The sequence below is a fragment of the Pelodiscus sinensis genome, chromosome 17 (genome assembly GCF_052426305.1).
Source record: "Pelodiscus sinensis isolate ZL-2025 chromosome 17, ASM5242630v1, whole genome shotgun sequence".
NCBI lineage: Eukaryota > Metazoa > Chordata > Testudines > Trionychidae > Pelodiscus > Pelodiscus sinensis.
Genome location: NC_143068.1, coordinates 35,906,431 through 35,927,486, shown reverse-complemented (window position 1 = coordinate 35,927,486; position 21,056 = coordinate 35,906,431). Strand labels below are relative to the sequence as shown.

The window sequence follows — 21,056 nt, the reverse complement described above, 5'->3', positions numbered from 1 at the left end:
CGCCCTGGGACCCGCAGGGACTTGACGAGCTCCTTACGGGCCGCAGTCTTGTTCCAACCACACTGGAAAAGGTGAACGGTTCAGCCAAGAGCTCCAAGAACGATTCGAGATCCAGAAAACCTGAAGGTGCAGGACTTCAGATCCAATCCGTTTAGTTAAGTCTCAGGCCCTACCTGGGGAAGAGGCTCTCCAGCCCAGCAAACAGCCCGAGAGCGGATGGCAGGAAGCACGCTGGGAAGGAGGCTCACATTGTAACAGAATTAGCCATTCGCGCTTACCTGTGCTGTTTGATCTAAAAGAGGAGCACGAGCTGAGCCAGCAGGTAAGGGTTTAATGCAGGAAAGGCAGGTTATACAGAAAATCAGATTAGATAAACACAATGGCCCCTCCTGGCCTTAAAACAACAAAACTGAATATAAACCCTCCCTGCCTGCTCCCTGGGCCTCTGACCCGCGCCCGTGCCCCTCACTTCTGTCCAAGGGCCCACGCCCCAAAGCACGGCCTCTGGGCCAAAGTGCCTCTCCAAGGCGAGCTCCAACCTCGTCATCGCTGGCTGCAGTCCTGGGAGCAGCTGGCCTGTCGCTCTCTCCATTCACAACCGTCTCCCCTCAGCTGCATCCAGGCCCCCGAGTCCCAGGGCACATGCCACCCAGGCCTTCTGTCCTTTTCCCGTTGAAGACCAAGTGAGCCCGTGTCACTCAACGCCCAGCGCCACTACTTGATAATCCCCTGGTCGAACACGCCCTGCTCCTGTCCCCACTAACAGCGCTGAGCCCCACCCACGGCCTCAACAGTCCTGCTACTGTGGCAGTGCTAAGGAACTGTGCCCTAGGGATCAGTGCCGGCCACCTCTCCCGCCCCGCCATTCCAAATCTCAGGAAAAGGCTCCCTTCCCTTGCCTATGGCGAGTGTCTCCCTGGCACGGTTCTAACGCTGCCGCGCACACCCCTGCCCACTCAACCCACAAGCCCTCAGACAAGCAGATTCAAAGCGTGGGCTCCGTAAGAAACGATCACGTCCTAGAATTCACCCAGTACAGAGGCACGGGAGGCAGTGGTGAATCTGAGGGCACACATGGTGAACCTGGCCTCCCCGGACAGTCCCAGGCCCCTGGAGGAGGAACAGCACCAACACCAAGGGCAGCTGGAATGCTGGTTTTTAATGTCCCTAAGAACTAGGAAACAAAAATCAAAAATAGACTTTACTTTGCTTTCTTTGATAAACGTAATAAAATGGTTAGCGGGTTAAATTAATCCTTAAAAAACAAACCCCGAGGAGGTTAAATAAAGCCCAGAGGGCCCCAGGGAAAACCACAACAACTACAAACAGCTGCAAAGACGTCGTCACACGGAAATCCCTTCGCTCTGCTCCTCTGTCCTACGGGAACCAGCTTCGGCAGCACGGAACTCGCCTGCGCGGGAGGGATACACGGCTGCTACGGACAGGCCCTGCAGGGAGCACGGGCGCTGCGCACAGAACTATTTACACTCTGGACGGGGGCTGGGCTGGGGCCAGGCAGCAGGAAGAGCCTCTGGGCTCTGCCTGCCTCTCTCCTGGAAATGCCAGACCCCAGCCAGCTGCCAAGGGCCCACCAGGCCACAGCTCTGCCCGTCAGTCCATCCGTTTGTCCTCCTGTACAGCGGTCCCAGCTTCTGCTGCCTCTTCCTCAACGCTTTAGTGTTTGAAGGGGCTGCAGGATCTTCCTATGACTGCGACATCTGGCTTCCTAGCCCCTCGCCTAGGGCAGCAGCTGAGCCTTTCCCCAGGGCATGAGGCCAGGGACGCTCCCTGGACTCTGGGGAGAAAAGCAAGCAGTGTGGGCTGCCTGGAGAGTCCCCCAGGCCCAGCACGATTCAGCCAGCAGTCTCTCCACCTGCCACTGCAAACCTCCCCTTCTCCAGGGCGCTGTGCCCTCCGCCCCCTGCCGGCTGTCCCCACACGCTGCCCTCTGCAGATTAATTGGCGTTGGTCTCCCGGCTGGTGCTTTGCTCTCGGCCTGTCTCCCGATCTTTGTCTGCCACTGAGGAAGAAGTGGAGGAGGCAGAGGAGGAGCCTGTGGAACTGAGAGTCCGTCCCGAGTGCTTATAGGCTGTGACGAGCTCCTGCAGCCGCTCCGGCGTGGGCTCCCACTTGGCAAAGCCGGCGCTGTTCTGGAGGAAGATGACAGCAGTGTTGTGCACGGCTTTGTAGTACATCTCCTCTCTGCAAGGGAAGACAGGCACTCAGCACTCGCTCCCCACCAGCCACGGCTCCAGGCCCTCCCACGCTAGTGACCTCACCACCTCCTTCCCCTCCCGTGCTGCGAAACAGCCACTCTAAGGGAGCCATACGGGGAGTTCAAATCGGCAGGGGAAGATCGGCCCCGGTGAGCCAATACAGCGCTGCGGCGCGCTCCGTGGCGCCCACGTGGGCTCGGAGCCTTCCACGGGAGAGCCCCCGAGATCAGCGTGTCACTTCCCAGGGTTTCGGCCAAGCGCACACAGCAGCCCCCTTAGCTCCTGAGGGACAGGAAGATGCAGGGAGCTCAGCAAGCGAGAGAAGAGGGAACAAAGTACCCATCTCGCACTGCAGCTCCCACTCCACCACACAGCTGGGAAGTCCCGCCAGCCTGGCTACCAACACCCATGTTGTCAGGCCTCCTGGGCCAAGGAGCAAGCGAGTGTGGACAAGGGGTATTTAAGCACATGCTGCCCACCAGGCAGAAGCCAATGGTGAAAACTGGCCCAAGCTTCTGCTTTGTACTGTTCCTCAGGGGCAGAGGCAAGGGGGCATTTTCTACCCCAGAAGGCTCCTCGGCAGAGGCTCCTCAGGCGTCAGCTGGCAAGTGGCACGGAGCTCTTCTCCACAGTGCCACGCGGCACACAGCTCAGCTCAGTGACAAGTCCCTGAGGGAGGCCAATGACAATCTTCAGTACAGGCTGAACCACTCGTCCAGCGCCCTCGGGACCTGGCCGGTGCCGATCCAGAGAATCGGCCAAACCACGGAGGTCGGTATTGGCTAGCAGCATCACCAACGCTCCTGCAGCTTGCGGAGCTCTGAGAAGGCATGTGGAGCTGAACAGCAGCACAGAACACAGAGCCAGGACAGGCAGCCGTAAACAAACTTTATGGGGCTGCTGGAAGCTTGGCCACCCGCGTGATAAGTGGGCATCCGGCTCACTCCAGTCCTGCCAGGCCCCGGCTGTTGCCAAACTAGAGTTCAGCCCGCAGCAGGGAAACTTGCTGCCCAGATATAGTGACCCTGCCGTCTGAGCCCAATCGCAGACGTGCTGGAGGTTCACTTGGGATACGCCACCTCACTCTTCTTGGGCTACTGCCTACCCCAACCGCTGCCACTATGAGCCAGGGATGCCTGCCAAGGCCCTCTCTAAAATGTACCACATCTCGAGAGCAGCCCAGGGCAGGCATGCTCACTTTTTGCAGACGTGCTGAGACCCGCTGCGGTATTCGTGGTCGAAGGCTGGCAGGATGAGCTGGTGCCGCTTGAACTTGCTCTGCTCCATGCGGGTCAAGGCTGGCGTCGGAGGGTCCCTCCACTCAGGGATGAAGACGATGAAGGAGAGAGGCTCATTGGAGCTCTCCAGCAGTTTCTAATCCACAAGGAAAAGAAGAGTCTTAGCCCTGACCAAGTAACGACAAACAAGACAGGCTCTGTAAGGAGGAAACAGCCTTCCCAGACTGCCCCAGTCCTCAGCCACCCGCTGCTCTGGACGCAGGACAGCAGCAGAGGGAAGAGAGGACGCAGGGTGGCAGATGAGTGACGTACCTCAAAGTGAGACACCATGGCATCCATCAGTTCCTCACAGAAAGGAGGGTTTGCTTCAAAAGAGCCACTTACAGGGAAAAAATCCAGGAACGGGCTGAAGGGAAGAGGGAGACCCTGCTGTTAATAGACACCTTACAAGACTCTGGCATTTGTAAAAGGGCAGCCACGTGGCCAGATGCAGCCCGACATCCTAGCAAGGCAGGGCCTGCCACATTTACTTCCTCTGTGGCCCAAGCGGCCACTAAGGAGCGACAGGCCACATGGGAAGCAGCAGGCCAACACGCCACAGTTCCAAATCCGCTATTTTCAATTGTGTGAGGCTCCCTCTTCCTTCAGTAGGAGAGTGACACACCCACAGGCCTAGTGAACATGGCAAATCCAGAGCAAGTCGCTGTCCCAAGAGGGCCTGCAACACAGGCCTGAGCATTTCACGGCCAGTCCATACCCACAGCCAGGCCTGGAGTACGTCAGATGAAAGACTGGAAGGGACCCAAGTCAGCTAGCTCAGCCCTGAGACAGGACCAAGTAAATCTAACCAGCCCTGACAGGTGTTGGTCCAGCCTCTTAAAAACCACCAGTGCTGGGGATTCCACAGCCTCCCTTGGAAACCTGTTCTAGTGCTGAGCCACCCTTGGGAAAAGCTTCTAATTCCATCTCTCTCGCTGCAGCTTCCTTGTTCCAATCTCCAGTGGACACAGAGCAATGGGCCATCGCCCTCTTTAACAGCCCTCGACAGACATGGATAACATTCTGAATCCCCCCCAGTCCTCAACATGGCCAGGAGTTGTAACTGTTCATCATACAGCAGGTCTTCTAACCCTTGGAGCATTCTCACTGCTCGCCCCTGGACTCTTCAATTTGTCCACATCTTTCCTCAAGTGCAATGGCCAGCACAGGACACTGGGCTCTAGTGGAGGCCTTACCAGTGCTGAGTAGAGGGGAAGTTACCTCCCGTGCCTTACACGCGACATCTGCCAATAGAACCCAGAACTATGAGCCTCACAACTGCATCATGTTGACACTCATTCAGCCACACGTTGCACTTGAACTGGGAGGGAGAGAGACCCTTCCAGTCTGACAGCAACCCCCGACAACTACACGGAGTACAGCCCTTCCACCAGCTGTGCACCCACCTCAGAGTAATTCCATCGCTAGGCCACATTGCCCTCATTCACCTATAAGAACTATGTTAAAAACCAAATTCAAATCAAGATACAGCATGGCGACTCCTTTCCCCTCTGCCCAGCCCGTCGGCTAGTAACCCCGTCAAAGGAAATTAGATGCATCTGACAATTGGTTCTTGACAAATCCCTCCTGGTTATTCCACATATCCCTGCTTACATGGTGATTAATAGCATCAAAATTAGTCTGACCAGTCTACCAGTTTCGGGTCCTCTTTGCTCTCCTTCCTAAAGACAGGAATGTTGCCCTGTTTTCATCCTCTGGACCCTTACTTGTTCTCCCTGTGTTCTCAAAGGTAACTGCTAGTGGTTCTGAGATTGCCTTTGCTAGTTCGAGTGCTCTGGGATGAATTCCTTCAGCCACTGTGGACTGGAACGTAGCCAATTTATCTAGTTATTCTTGTGCTTCCTCCTTCTCTATCTGGGCTTGCGTTCTTTCCCTGTTGTCGTCAGCATGACTGGTTTGGATCTCTGGTCACCACTCATCTTTTGACAAACAAAACAGGCATTGAACACCTCCGCCTTCGTGAGGTCAACTAGCAAATGTTGTGAGCACTGGAAGTCCAGGAGAGAGGTCCCCCCAGGCCAGAAATGCGCACACGCACGCACACGCACACACACACACGGCAAGGGCAAGAGAAGGCAAGACTCACCCGCGGGATCCGAAATAGCCGTCTGTGTCCAGGAAGGCGGAGCAGTACTGTTTGAAATAGCAGTTCAGGGGCGAGGCAAAGCACTCAAAACTCACTCCAAAGAGTTTGTGGAGGGCTTCAAAGACGTGCACCGGGAGCGCCCCCTGCAGGCCAGTTCCTTCATAGAGCCCAACACCAAACATCATCTGGAGAGCAAACGCTGAGTGACTGCCCTCGGAGCGGTGCGCACGCTGCACTCTGGCCAGGCCCAGACCCGGACAGGACCCCCTTTGCCCCTCGCTCTCAGGCAGGTCTCCTGAGCAGCCGGGAATGGCCTCTAGACACTGCACCTGGGCCCCACTGTCGCTCATCCAATGACATTCCCCTCCCCTGGAACTCCAGCCAAGAGCAGCAGGTTGCTTTTGTAAACGAGTGCACATCTCCCTGCTTGACGACCAACGCCAAGCTCCCCAGCACAGCACCCCACCCCGAGCTCTGGAGGAAACCCCTTTAGCCCAACTTTGCTCCACTCTTCAGAGTTTGCAGCTGGGCTCCAGAGCACCAGTGAGTGTCAGTATTGCAATTCCGCCAGAGCTGAGAAGGAACCATACCTGATAGCGACGGAGAAGGCACCAAACCCTGGGCAGAAACTTCTCACAGCCAGAGTCGTCAATGCAGCTGTACCGATAGAGAAGCCACTGGAAGAGAAACCCAGGTCGTTACACACAGCAATAAAGCAGCAGGCGAGTTGGGGAGCCGCGAGATGAAGTGATAAGGAATCAGGGCCGGCCGAGGCTAGTGCAAGGGCTTCCCAACCACTAGAGATGCAGGGTGAGAGCAGGCCCGCAGGTGAACTCACCAGGGACTGCACAAACACCACCAAGTGACAGCCCCTGCTCCACTGCTTTTAAGAGTCTCTATTGCCTTGGGGCACGGCCTGGCCTCTCACATCTGATCAGACTGCTGGGCCTTCGAGTCCAGCACAGGCCAATATCGGATTCTTCGAAGGCAGAAGAACCAAGGATGAACCTGGCCAGCTGGCAAAGCCGCTCTCGTGGGGAGGGAGATTCCTTTCTGACCCCGCCACTAAGCAGCTAATCCCCCGAAAGAGGCGAGCCTGCTATTTTAGGACTATAACGTATGTAATCATGTGACCTAGCTTGGCCCTTCCCTCAGTGGCCAGGAACGACAGGCGTGTCGCAGGATGTCTACACACCAAGGAACTGTTGCCTTTTACTGGCTCAAAGCCTGTGTCTAGACTGGCAAGTTTTTCCGCAAAAAAAAAAAACCCTTGCCAACTGTCTACACTGGCCGCTTGAATTTCCGCAAGAGCACTGACTTCCTACTGTCTGAAATCAGTGCTTCTTGCGGAAATGCCGTGCTGCTCCCGTTCAGGCAAAAGTCCTTTTGCACAAAAGGGCCAGTGTAGGCAGCTCAGATTTGTTTTGCGCAAAAAAGCCCCGATGGCGAAAATGGCGACTGGGGCTTCTTTGCGCAAAAGCGTGTCTAGATTGGCACAGACTCTTTTCCGCAAAAAGTGCTTTAGTGGAAAAGCGTCCGTGCCAATCTAGATGCTGTTTTCCGCAAATGCTTTTAACGGAAAACTTTTCCGTTAAAAGCATTTGCGGAAAATCATGCCAGTGTAGACGCAGCCTAAGTGTATTGCCCCCTACGTTTAAGGAGCGGCCTAATACTGGAGGGCTGAGTTACAGCAGGCAACGGTCTATTTTCACTGAAACGCGTCAGCATTCTGAGCCTGCAGGCCAGTCCACAAATGGTTCATTGCCAGATGTACACTGCGGCTGCATTGGCCTCCCCCCGACCTCTGGGCCTCAAACATCCTGCACTGGGGGCAGACCCCCCGGCACAGCATCCCTCCTGGAAGGCGAGGAGAGGGCAGAGTGCTCTGGCCATTTGCAATGGGGGGAGTTTCTCTTGTGCCTCAGGACCGAAGCGCAGCCCTTACCAGCTTGCTGAAGTAGTTGCGGCTCACTTTCACCATCTCCCCCTTGTACCGCACACACGCCACGTTGTTCTCCACGTGCATGTCTACGCTGGGGACTGGAGGGGAAGGGATGGCCAGTCTCACTGGGTAACAGTAGACGAGCCGATCCTGGACCTCTGCTGCTTCCACCTCAGCTACGTGGGAGACGGAGAAAGCGCGACAGTCCTGTTAGACTCCAAGCCCACTAGGGGACAGGCCCCACCGCCACCCGAGACAGCAGTGAGAGGGCTGCAGACAAGGTGGTAGACCCCACTCCACAGCCAGAACTGGAGTGACCACATCACAGGGCAACCAGGCAGTCCACTAAGGCACCCAGTTAAGGGTGGAACCCGCGGCTTCCTTCAGACGCGTGTTGACCCGACACTCCCTCAATGGCACTTGGCTGGCTGCGAGACAGGAACTCTGGATCAAGCTCAAAATTTCAGGGAAAGGTCATAAGCTGCAGACACTAGACAAGCCAGATTCCGAGGGAAATCAAGGTCCCCTGCAAGAGGTCTTCCCCCCCCCCCCCCGACCTTTCCCCCCCGCCATACACAGCAGCAGCTGCACTATTTGCTGTGGGGAAGATGAACCTGGACTGCATGGCCATGTCTACACTAGCACTTACGTCCTCAAAGCCTGTGTCACTCAGGGCTGAGGAAAAACCAGACTGCTGGCGAGCGGCGTTTTCCGGGCAGAAGTGGCTGTTGTTCACGTGGCCTGCAGGGTTTGGAAAGCACACCTCCCCCACTACAACGAGGTGCATGTGAACTGGACAGGCTAGCCCGCATTTAGGGATGTAAAATCCTGTTTATGGGATTCTGCGGGCGGGGGGGAGGGGCCTGCTGTGACGGCACGTCGGGTTCCCCCCGATCCTGCACCCCTGTAGCAGCCAGAACAGACTCCCCCAGCCAGTAGAACAGGGGGGGTTTATTGCTTCTCCAGGGTACAGCACAGCACAGACGTGATGCGATTAAAGGAGTCAGGGCCAGGCAGCCTGAGATCCCTTCGGGTAGGGGATCCATCACCTGTCTCAGCCCTCAGCTTAGTCTGTTCCCTTCACATTTCCCAGCCAGAAAATTGTCCAGCTCCCAGACCCTGCCCCCCAGCCAGGTGGCCGTCTCCACCTCCCTTGTCTGTCCCTCTGGGAAGCGCCTTATCTGCTCAGGCTGGGACTAGGTGTCTGGGCCAATCCACATGTGGGTGAGTCGTGGGGACCGGGTTACAGAGCAGACACTACGTCACACCTGCTCCGGCCTGGCTGGGCCTACCCGCCAGTTAGCCATTTCCCGGTAACCCTTTCCATCCCCAGCTGCCCTGCCACTGGCGCTGTTGGCATGTGCTGCACTGCCCTGGGGCTCGCCAGGCTTGCTGCCTACCGGATATATTGTGCTCCTTGAGGACGGCAAGATGCTTTTCCCGGATCCGCTTGACGTACTCGAGCGATATGTGGTATATCTTACTGCAGATGCCTTCGACCGAGTCCTTGGCTGCAGCAGACACATGGGGCCCACACTGCTTCCGTAAGTGCTCTAGGCGGTCCTGCAGCGGCAGAGAGAGGCCCTCACACCCTGTCACCAACTCTCCATCAGCTGACACTCCCCCTTGGGCCCTTCCTCTCACTAAGCAGCTGTGGGCGAGACGTCAGCCAGAGACGGAGGAGCTTTCCCCGCCCTCCACAGCCCCCACCTTCCCTTGCTTCAGGTGTAGGCAAAGGGAGCTGCCCACGTAGTCCTGCTCCAAAGGGATACTGACCATGTAGTCCTCCTTGGAGGCTGAATGGTCCCGTCGCAGCCAGCTGAAGGTGTCCTCCACATTCCATTTCACCACTTTCCTACTGTCTGGCGACGCACTCCTGCACACAATGCAGAAACAGGAATTTAACCCACAGCTGCGGTGACATGTCCCTTCCCAACGCTGGGTCACATGGCAGACACGTCTTCCCCAGCACAGCGTCCCATCACTGTCAGACGGGCGCCCCGCAGGCAGTGTCCCCGACGCCTGCCTGATCAGGACCTGCCATGCCATCACAACGCACATGGCTCTCCATGCTGCCGACACATAATGTACATGCCTGCGCTCCTCTCCCCAGCAGGACAGGAATTCCCTAACTGACCAGTGGGCCTCTCACCTCCAAAGGTGCCCACTACTGAACGCTTCCAAGGACGGCATTAAATCCTCTCCCACACAACGAAAAACTGCATCAATGGAAACTGCAGCCTAGCTCGGAGCCCGGACAGGACCATCTGTGTAGGGCTTCAACGTTTACTCCTTGGGGCTGGGCTCTGCCTTGCCCCAGACACCAATGCCAGAGCCACGAAAAGCAGCAAGGCAGGAGTTCATTCTTTCTTCCTGGCCCTGAAGGCTCTTCAGCTCGTGTCATTTTAACTTAACTCGCACCCCACAGATAATGGCCCTCATTCACCAAACTCCTAGCAAACATCACGGACCTGTGTGTGTCAGTGCTACCCTGCGACGGAGAGCTGCTCAGAGCATTCACACGCTGCCTAGTGTTGCCCCTTAGCCACTGGAAATTGGCTGCTTGTTCCCACCATTGGTGCCTACTGTCCTTGTAGCATCACACAGGATACCCACTTGGCCTTCTCTGGGCCAGGCATCTCTCAGACACCGTCTCCTCGTCTCTCCAATCTCAACAGCATACATCTTTCCAAACTCTCATCCTACTCATCCCTGCCGACATAAGATGCCGCCGGCCATTTTCACTGCCTCTCTCGGGGGTCTTTACTCCTGCTTTGTTCTGAGAATACTTGGAAGAATTCAAGGTGGGGCTGCAACAGCCATTTCTGGAAAGGCCTTGGAATATTCTCTGCCCTAAGCAGTAGATAACCAGCTGCAAGAGACAACCCCAACCTGGATTCAATGAGCCGTTTCGCAGCCTCGGCGTATTTGAATAGCAGTCGCTTGGCTTCCTCACGGAACTTGATTCGGGATAATCTGCAACAAATACAAACACACACGTCACGGCCCGCTTCCCGGCTATGGCAGCACGCAGGTGCATCAGCTCTCAGCCCACCCTTCGCACGAGCTGCTGACGCTGCACTGGGGAAGTGACACCCAGCAGCGAAGAATCCTCGAGGAAAGCCCTAGAGTGCCCCAAGGCCAGGAAGCCCAGAGCAGTACCTGATGGGAATGTCATTCATGATTTCTCTGAACATGGAAGGAGACACTACTGGCTCGCAGTTGCTTGGTAGCAGAGGGTCTGTTCCTTTATCCACTACCTTCCGCTCCAACATCCAGCGGTTAAAGGATTCCCGTGGAGGGTCAATCCCTAGAGGAACAGAAAAGGCCTGCTTAGTGCCCCTTACTATTAGCACGAGGCTGCAGCCAGATGCTTGGATCAGCATGCAATCTCGGATCACGTCCAAGGGAGCCCAGGAGAGCCACACGAGGCAGGCAAAGGACAGGGAAGAAGAGAAGAGGAGACGGAAGGAAGGAGAGCAAGGCACAGCAGCCTGTGCGTGTGTGCAGTGGGGGGGCGGGGGGAACAGACACAGGAATTTACCCTCTCGTTGCTGGCAGAGCTCCCGGTAATGCTGCCGCAGCTTCAGTATAAGCTGAGATCGAAGCAGCTCCACCTCGGGGTGCAGAGGCAGCACTTTAGACGGAGCCCTCTGCTTTATCACCGCATTGGTTTGGATGTCCAGGTCCCAGTACACTCTGCAGCAGAAGCAACAGTTGGTCAGGATGGTGGGATATTTAACCAAGTCACTGTGGGATGTACCGAAGTCAGCAGACTGAACCCTCCAGCCACCCGGCAGCCTGGAGCCTGCCAAGTCCCCCTGCACAGGCATGGGGAAAGTCTGCTGTCCCCAGCTTGGTAGCAAGGAAAGAGCAGCAGCAAAGAGAAGCCAACTCACTCAGTTGGTCGGAAAAGAGCTGCCTGTTTATCTTCAGATGTAATGCCACATATCTTCAAAATAGGGGTCCCTGGAATACTGGGGGAGCCGGGGACTGCCTGGGCAGCTGGATTCACTGGAACATCCACCTGTGACTGAGAAATGCCATCATTACACTGGAAAGCAAGGCACTGGGCACCAAATCCATCCCACAAAAAGCAGCAGTCAGCATGCCCAGGACTGCTCGAGAGAGTATGTCGACACTGCCTCTGGCCTACACAAACATGGGCACTGCTCAGTCGAGCGCCTTTCCCAGCTCAACTCCCTGCCGGCCACAAGCACAAGGACCACTGAGTGCGGGCTGAGTCGGATTTTCCTCTTCCTTGGGTGCCAGGTCTGAGTCACTGGACAGGAGCTGTCCTCGGACCTTGAACAGTGCCGGTGACAGAGCCCAAGTTCCAAGCCCCTTTGATTCTGTCTCAGGTGGAAGGAAGGAACACACAGAGAAGACAGTGCCTTTGTACAGGGCTTCCTTCTCAGCCATTCTAGGAATCCTGTCTCTTCCTGTCACAGCACAACACACCCGACCTTGTGGGACTCTTCAGAACAGCAACAACTGAACATTCACCACTTGAACACAACTACCTGAAAGCTCACCTTCAGCGTACCTCCCCCGACATTCCTACCCTGCCGCCTGCCACGGACTCCTCCCAGAACGTTCCAACTCAGAGTCAAACCAGCGCTCACAAATCCTCGGTGGCGACACCCCCACCATGTGTTTTCTGTCACAGACAGTCCCCATCTCCCAACAGCAACAGCCAGGAAGAACCTTCGCTTTGCCAGCCGCCTTGTGCTCACCAACACTCCCAGAGTTTTGAACAGCACAGCAAGGCTTGTGCTCGCGCTCTCTAGCCTGTGCTTTTCAGCCCTCAACAAATGCCTCTCCCAGCGGGCCCCAGCCTCCTGTCTGCCGTACACTAAGGAATAAGTTGTGCTTGGCCTTTTGGTACTGGACGCATCTTCCCCTGGCTTCCTGGGCGCTTAGGAGTGCTTACTTTCAGGCTGCTTTGAGAGGAGCCCTTCGCTGCAGAGCAGGGGGCTCCAACCTTTTTAAGCTCAAGATCACTTTTTGATTTTAAGTGCAATCCAGGATCCTCAGATCCAAATACCCTGCCCCCCCCCCCCGCCTTTGTGGGCCCTGCCCTGACCCTGCTCACGCTATTCTCCGTCCCTTTCACGAGGCAGGAGCAGAGGGTTGGACACAGGTGCCAGTCTTGGGCTAAGGGATGGGGAGCGTGAGAGGAGCTTTGAGCTGAGTCTAAGGCAGGGGTTGGGGTTCAGGGTACAGGCTCTGTAGGGGAGTTTGGTTCCAGAGGACTCAGGGCTAGGACTGGGGTTTGATGTGGTGGTGGGGGGGGTCATGACTGAGGCAGGACTTTGGGATGCTTGCTCTAGCTGGACACTGCTTACTTTAGGCAGCTCCTGGGTGGAGGTGCAGTGGGACTCAGGCAGGCTCGGCCCTGCCCCACTCTCAAAAGCAGCCAGCAAACACCCTCCGTCCCAAGCCCTGTTTTGCCCTCCCTCCATTCTGTGGAAATAGGATACAGAGTGGAAGAGGGGGCATCCCGACATCAACGCCCCCTCCTCTCCCTGCCCAGCCCGGCAAGCTGGAGGGGCAGCTCAAGTGCCAGCACTCGATAGCCTCTTGGCCAAACCAGTCAGGATCCCGTCAGAGGCTCCAAGATCTCCCAGTAGATCCTGATCTCCTGACTGGTGAGCACTGCTCTATAGGCACCGCGTGTAAGGACAGAAGGGACATCAGAGCATCTAGTTTGACCTTCTGCATATCAAAGACCCCCAACACCACTTTGCACCAGCTTGCTCACCCAGCAGCCAAATGATACCAAAGCATTACAGCCCACAGCAGACTAGGGTGTTCTGTGCACGGGGGAAGAATAGGAGGGACTGAGGGGCATGAATGTCCCAGGGCCCTGCAACGGCAGAGAAACGATCCGGTGAGATACCCAAATAATCTTGGTGAGTGACCCGCACGCTGCAGAAGCAGGCGAGACACCCCCTCACCAAGGTCACTGCTACGTGACGAGACATAAGGTGATCACAGCCTGAGCATGCCCTTTCAGGTTCAGCAGGCTGATGCACAGGGGGATCCAGTGGATGGAGGTTACTTAGATTTCCAGAAAGCCTCCGACCAGTCCCTCACCAAAGGCTCTTACGTAAAGTTACTTGTCATGGGAGAAGAGGAAAGGCCCCCTCACAGATTGAAAACTGGTTACAAGACAAAACTGAGGGTAGAAATAAGTGGTCAGTTTTCAGAGTGGAGAGAGGTAGCTAGTGGGGTCCCCGAAGGGTCCATTCTGGGACCAATCCTATTCAATCGATTTATAAATGATCTGGAGAAAGGGGTAAACAATGAGGTACCAAAATTTGCAGATGATACCAAACTGCTCAAGATAGTTAAGCCCAAAGCAGACTGAAGAGCTTCAAAAGAATCCACAAAACTAGGTGATTGGGCAACAAAATGGCATATTAATTTTCATGTTGATAAATGCAGAGTAATGCACATTAGAAAAAATAATCCCAATGATACATACAATACGATGGAGATGAATTTGGCTACAAGTACTTAAGAGAGATCTTGGAGTCAGTGTGGATAGTTCTCTGAAAACATCCACTCACTGGGCAGCGGCAGTCAAAAGAGCAAACAGAATGTTAGGGATCATTAAAAAAGGGATAGAGAATAAGACAGAGAATATCTTATTGCCTCTGTATAAAACCATAGTACGCCTACATCTTGAACACTTGTACAGATGTGGTCACCTCATCTCAGAAAAGATTTCTTGGCATTTGGAAAAGGTTCAGAAAAGGGCAACAAAAATGATTAAGAGGTTTGGGAACAGGTCCCATATGAAGAGAAAAATCAAAAGATGGGGCTTTTCAGCTTAGAAAAGAGGAGATTAAGGGGGGAATAGGATAGAGGTCTATAAATCATGACTGGTGTAGAAAAAGTGAATAGGGAAAAGATATTTACTTCTTCCCATAAGAACTAGGGATCAACTGAAATTAATAGGTAGCAGATTTTTAAAAAGTTTTTCTTCACACAGTGCACAGTCAACCTGTGGAACTCCTTGCCAGAGGATGTTGTGAAGACCAGGACTTTAATAGTATTCAAAAAAGAAGTAGATCAATTCATGGAGGTCAGGTTCATCAATGGCTATTAGCCAGGATGGGCAGGGAGGGCGTGGAAATGGGTGACAGGGGAGGGATCACTGGATGATTCCTCTGAGGGCACCTGGCATTGGTCCCTATGGGCAGACAGGGCTCTGGGCTAGATGGACCGTTGGTCTGACCCAGCCTGTCATGCTCGCTGCACTGTACTGAGACCCCATTACCTGTATTCTTAGGCAGTCAGGAAGTGGGGAGCCATCCCGCCACCTTTATCCTGTTAGATGTTCCTTTGCTCCTCAGGCAGTCAGCAGCCTTAGCCACTTCCACTCCCTTTCTCCTCAGCAAGCCAGGATTTTCCTCAATCCCCAAAATACACAGCCACAGACTCTTCAGCTCTTGTAAAAGCTTCCCCAGTAACTCAGCTCTCATCTGCCGGCCAATTCTTCAGCAGCCCTCCCAGCTAAACAAACCACATGTGACATTCATTCCAGAGTTTCCTCTCCTCTGGGTGTGCTTTAAGGGCACCTGATCGAGAACTGGGACCCACCTTCACTTTCTTGACGCTGTTACCACTGGGCTGAACCTCCTCAGAGAGTCTCCTCTTCCTTGGCTTGCCCTCCGGAGTGCTTTCCAACACACCTCCTTCCGCAGGCACTGGAGCGGCGTTCAATCCCAGAGGGTCAGACTAAAAGGGTTAGTTCCAGGCATACAGTTACGAGAAGAATCATTAGCTCACACGCCTTCCACAGCCCCACATATCCCAACTGGAGAGAACAAGCTCTCATCTTTCCCATGTCATCGCCCCAGTCTCTCACATGCAGAGAGTTCAAGTTAGGAACTACAGAGTGGCCTTACTCTAGGCAGCGCCCTAGAAGAGGTGCAGAGTCTGAGACAACTCCAGCAGTGCGCCGCCGCCCTCCCCCAAAATGCCTAGCCAGGACCAGACAAGACTCTTGCAGCTGGTAAGCTGCTTCCCCACAGTGCCCTGATGGTAGCAGGTGAAGCAGACCCTCCGACGAGGCGCAATCCCACTCCTACAGGAGTGCATGTGACTCCCAGCAAGGCACCCCACATTCCTATGACTGCCTGAAGCAAACAGGTCCTCACAATGACATCATGTTGTCCCAGGACAGGCATCTCCCACAGTGACTGGTTGGTGAAACGGTTGAAGTAGTAAGGACGATTCTCCCGCTTACTCCAGCACTTCTCCCAGCCTGCCTGCACCAGCTCATCTGGAGGAGAGGAAAAGTATCAGCACAGGAGCAGCCCTGAACAGCAACCCTGCTGCTCCCGCCCCCATCGCTGCCACCACACGTGCTGATCTGGGAAGGGGGATTGTCCCAGCCCGAGAGGCTCCTTGCCCTAAACTTCCCCCTCTCCCTCCCTGCTGCCAATGGGCTCCAGAACCCTAACCCTGAGCTCTGAGAGCAGAGCAAGTACCTGGCAGGTCCTGCACCAGTCGGATTGGTTTCGGGGAGCTGGGCTGGGTCTGGTTAGAGGTACCAGGCGAGTGACTCATCAGAGAGGCTTCCTCCCTGGGGCTGCCGTGATTCTCATTGGCCATTTCTCAGCACATGCACTAGAGAAAATAGGAACAACCAGCAGATGAAATGATGATTTGGCCAAGGCAGGTTGTGTGCCCAGAGTCAGTTCAACAGCTTAGCTCTAGAGTCCAAGCCCGTATCAGCAGTGCCCCAGGGCTCGAAACGGGGAAAGAGCAGTACCTGCTCAGTGGCAGAGCGCTGCTACCTGTTCAGTGGCAGAGCGCTGCTACCTGCTCAGTGGCAGAGCGCTGCTACAGGTGCCTGTTAGCCTATTTACATACAGATTAATGGGAACTCAACTGCAAGAGGAAGCACTTAGCAGCACTGGAAATACACAACTTACAACTAGACCCCATGTGAAAGGTTGAGTGCCCATCCCCCCACTCGCCTACCGGAGAAGGCAGCAGCTCCTCACCTGAAAACAGACCTGCCCCCACCACCCCTCCACAATGCCAGGCACACAGCACACGCTGGCCTGCTCCAGTCATTTTTAGGAGGTAGCATAGGCTTAAAAATACACGCACACTTTGTTAGCTTTAAACACGAGGCGGCCAGGAAACATTCATGCACTAAAATACGAATTCCAATGCTCTACTAGAAAGGCAACCAGGGAGCCACAGGTGCAGACACAGGCTGCGAGGCAAGAACCCCTTGGTATCCTCACTGATCTGCTCCAAGGCTTTGAATAAGTTCCTGCACTTCTCTGAATGTCAGTTTCCTGAGCTGCAAAACAGGGGTGATGCTCCTGTCTGCCCACAAAGGCAAACAGGAAGGTTAATAGGTCACATTGCTCAAGCACCATGTAATTATTTATTAAATGTCAGTTGGACAGAAGCCTCCCTGTAAAAGTACCAAAACAGTTAGTATTGAGTCAAGCACTAGAGATGACTTCTCTATCAGTCCTAAACATCCTACTTCTACGGTGAAAACAGGAAAAAGGGATGAATATTAAGGCATTTCCAGCTGTTACCCCAGTTTCTCCAACACCAACTGGGCAGCTGCCTTTGTATTTCATTGCCCTTATCTCCCCCAATTCAGCATTTAAGACGGGAGAAAAGAGGTGGCACCAAATACTTGCATTTAAGTGGCAATAATATAACATCACCAAGTGACCATGTTCTCATCTTTCACCTACAGAGACCAGCGTGAAAACCCTGATTTGGGTTGTAATAAATCTAGTAGTCACTCATTCTAGATTACACTCCTGCATACGCCAAAACAGGCAGTGTGGCCAGCAGAAATGGGACAGAATGAAGGTCTGCAAATCAGGAATTAGCACCAGCTGGCTCCCAGGGGCACTAACTACAGAAGAGCGCAGTGTAGATCAGAAATGAAGCCTATTGGCAGGCATGCTCGTACAGGAGGGGCTGCAAAATGGGGAGTCACCCTCTCTCTCCCAGGAAAGGTAATATAGTTTAGCAGAGATGTGCTTGATTCTCCAGAGGCAGGCAAGAGACAAGTAAGCCAACAAGTGAAAGGCCGAGAGCACCTATTAGACAGCCTGTAGCAGGACATACAAACATTTAGACCCTTCAGCGAACGGAGGAAATATTGAATTTGCATAACTGTGCTGTATACTTCCTCCACGCTGACCCTGGTGTGACCTGTACAGTCATCCTAACGGGGGTAAGCAAAGACTGCAATACTAGCTCGATCATTTTGCAGGAAAAAAAGCAACCGCTCAGCCCCACTATATAGTCACTGTCATGCACCAAACCAGAGCTGGCATTTTTGTGGGACTCGACTCACAATCTTCATTCAATGGTCTAGCCAAGCTTTTAATCCCTCCTCTTTAGACAAATATGTAGCAAGCCCAAGCCCATGCCCGTTGAATAGGATTGCTGGTGGATTGAAATACAGGGGGTAAGAGTCAAACTAAACGAGGGTTGCACTTTAAGGAGCTACAGCTACGCAGAGGCGACAAAACGTTCCATGAAATGACAGAAGTTGTGGCAAAGTTTGCGGGAAGGTGGCGAGTGCGGCAGCCCGCGTTTCCCAGCAGTGACAGGCGCGCTCCCCTCGCAGGGAAGGGCAGCGACGCGGGATCCTCCCAAGCGGCCGAGCCGATCGCTTCCCTCCGCCGCGGCCTGGGCGGACGGCGCCGCGGGAGCAGCAACGTGGCCGGAGCCCCCCACGCTCGCGCCTGGCAGCGAGGCCCGGAGGCCCCGGGGATGGGCCGCAGCCGGGCCGGTACTTACAGTCGCGGGCCGATCTCTCCTCTCCGGCGAGGCCGAGCGCTGCGCGGGGCCGCATCCTCACAGCGGGCGGGGGCGCGCCTGGCCCGCGGCGGGCGCTACGGGGGGAGACGCCGCGTTAGTGCCGGCCCGCGGGCCGCTTGCCCCGCCCCCGCCCGGCCCGCGGGCCGCCGCTCAGTTCCCGCCCCCGCCTGCTTTCCCCCGGCCCGGCCCGCGGGCGGCGCTGGCGTCGGGAGCGCGCACGCGCGGGTCTCGCGGCAGAGGCGGCCCGGGGCCGGGCCCGCGCACACGGCGGCGCCGGGGGCCAGGCGCGCAGGGCTCTAAGATGGCGGCCGGGAGCGCGGGCCCGTCTCCGCCGCGCGGCCCCTCCCCCCCGGCCCGCGGCCCCGCCTCCCCCGCGCGGCCCGCGCCGCCCGGTACCTGCGTGCGGGGTGAGGGGCTGTGGGCGCCGGGGAGCGCTCCGCTTCCTGCCGCCGTCCCGCCTCCGGCGCGCCCTCCCCTCCGCCGCCATCTTGTGTCGGAACCCAGACCCGCCAGTGCGCAGGCGCCGGGCCGCCCCGCCCTGGGCAGTGCGCAGGCGCCGCTCTCAAACTCGGGCACTGCGCAGGCGTAACTCTCGCCACACCGCGGCCCCAGGCAATGCGCATGTGTAGAAGCTAGAGTCGCCCTTCAGGTGCTCGCAACACGCATGCGCCAAGCCTGCCCCACCCTGTCAGCTTCCAGGCGCCATCTGTAGTGTGGCAGGAGTAGGCTCCTCCCCTCTGGGCGTGGCTAGAAGGGAGGCTGGCCGGGGAGGCACCGGCTGGGGGGTGGAGCCCTGCCTGCTGGGGCGCCTGGGTCCTACTGCCCAAGGTGAGGGGTGTGCTGGGCTCAGCCCCTGCCCGCCCCCGCGCTCCCGCCATGGGGAGCCCCCAGCATCCCTCCGCCCGCCCCTGCCAGGGTGCAGAGCGGCGCCGTGTGGGGCGTCTCCCCGGGGTCCGAGCAGGCAGCAATTGACAGACACGGGCACCTGCACCTCTCTGAGCCTCTTCCAGACAGGCCTCTCGTCCGGCCCACATTCCTGCACTTCCCCCAGTGACTGTGGCCAGCTGGGCCGCAGCGGGGCTCAGGAGTGTGATACTGAGCCCGGGACGGGCTGTTCCCAACCAAGGGCCAAGTGTGAACTCCTTGGGCACTGCAACCTCCTAAGCATGGAGTCACAGAATCCTCAAATCCCTGGGCTGGAAGAGCCCTTAGGAGTCATCGAGTCCAGACCCCTGCCCAAAGCAGGTCCAACCCCGGCGAATCACAGTGAGCGCACTGGTCTGTCTCGCCAGGAGCGCGCTGGTCTGTCTCGCCAGGAGTGCGCTGGTCTGTCTCTCCAGGAGCACGCTGGTCTGTCTCGCCAGGAGCGCGCTGGTCTGTCTCGCCAGGAGCGCGCTGGTCTGTCTCGCCAGGAGCGCGCTGGTCTGTCTCGCCATGCAGGGGAGCCTGCTTGCTTTGTGACATGGTCCCAGCAAGTCAGGTTCAAGGATCTGTCATGTATCCCAGGCCAATTGGACTTCAGCTCTCACCCCAAAGACGCATTTGTAGCCAATCCTACAATAGACGAGCTAAAGGCTTATTAAGTAGGAAAAGGAAACCAGAGAATTATTACAAGGGACAGCAGGAAATGCACAAATCTCAAGCTTCAAAATAAAAGCTGCTTCTATAGCTGGCAAGCTGTAGAGTCTAGCTGTCCGGTAGGGCACCCAAGCTAAGCACTGGGAACTGGTTTTGCTTATGCTCTGAAACATTGTCCTCATGGTGCAAACACAGAAAGTTGCTGTTCCTCCTTGTGGGTTGTTGTTTTTCCATTCTCCACTTCTGCTTTGAACTGCAAGCTCAGCTGACGGGAGGAATTCACTTGTAAGCAGGGCTTAAGTTCTCAGCGATTATTTGCTGGAGGGAGGGCTCCCTTCCTCGGGTGACTCAGGGCTCTAGCCAGGGCATCCGCTCCCATGGGGGACAAAAGACCTGAGCCCCAGTGTACGTTGTGGGGCTGAGCCCCCAGCCCCCCTGTGGTCGGTGCTGGGGCTCCGGGTGTTTGAAAGACTTTCCCAGAACTTGGGTGCAGTGGGTTCTGGGTTAATTCCCCCTGGGGGAAGGGGGAAGCAGCAAACTCCCTTGTCCTCTCCAATGCCCATTGTAATCCCGCCGGGACGGGCATAGCGCCTGCAGGAGAGCAGCTTTCACGCGGTCCTGCCCGGAGAGTGAGGGTCACAAGGGCCTTGCCGTACACGCCGGAGCTACCCGGTGCAAGTGAGAATAACGCAGGCTGAGTGCCCCAGCCGGCATTCGGTACAGTCTAAAAACCACCCGGCACACCCCAGCCTATTTCCCCCGCGCTAACGCCCAGGTGGGCCGGGCCGACCCCGCTGGGTGTCTGTCAGGGTTCAGGGGAGGCAGGGACCCGGGCCTCAGCTGGGCTCGCCCAGCGCCAGCGTCTACCTGCTAACTCTGTGCCTCGGTGCCACGTGGAGTGTGTTCAGCGTTCCCTGTTGGCCGCTAGCTCTGATTCCACCTTCCTCTCACAGCCGGCAGAGCCTTTGGAACGGACCATTTCCACCCTGGGTCCTTGCACCAGACTCAGCCCCCAGCCCCCGAACGTGAATTCGGCGTGGAGCGCGGTCACCCGCCCCGCGTCTGCGAGCGGAGCTGAGGCGAAGAGGTGTGAAATAACCGCCCAAGCG

General features: G+C 56.2%; 1 protein-coding gene across 2 annotated transcripts; it reads right to left on the bottom strand.

The window, feature by feature from the left end:
• Nucleotides 1-1,811: 1,811 nt before the first annotated feature.
• On the bottom strand, nt 1,812-18,922 carry PCIF1 (phosphorylated CTD interacting factor 1). Of its 2 annotated transcripts, none has more exons than XM_075917066.2 (17): nt 18,766-18,922; nt 18,349-18,443; nt 16,047-16,185; nt 15,714-15,838; nt 15,154-15,291; nt 11,442-11,575; nt 11,087-11,241; nt 10,705-10,852; nt 10,435-10,518; nt 9,319-9,418; nt 8,943-9,105; nt 7,546-7,718; nt 6,191-6,277; nt 5,601-5,785; nt 3,767-3,860; nt 3,415-3,590; nt 1,812-2,202 (listed from the first exon to the last, which is right to left on the bottom strand). In XM_075917066.2, the coding sequence occupies exons 3-17, from the start codon at nt 16,168-16,170 to the stop codon at nt 1,956-1,958; spliced, it is 2,133 nt and encodes a 710-aa protein (XP_075773181.2). In that variant the 5' UTR covers nt 16,171-16,185; nt 18,349-18,443; nt 18,766-18,922; the 3' UTR covers nt 1,812-1,955. The 2 variants fall into 2 exon arrangements, with proteins under 2 accessions (XP_075773181.2, XP_075773182.2); XM_075917067.2 differs by having other exon boundaries at nt 11,442-11,569.
• Between the last annotated feature and the right edge of the window lie 2,134 nt (nt 18,923-21,056).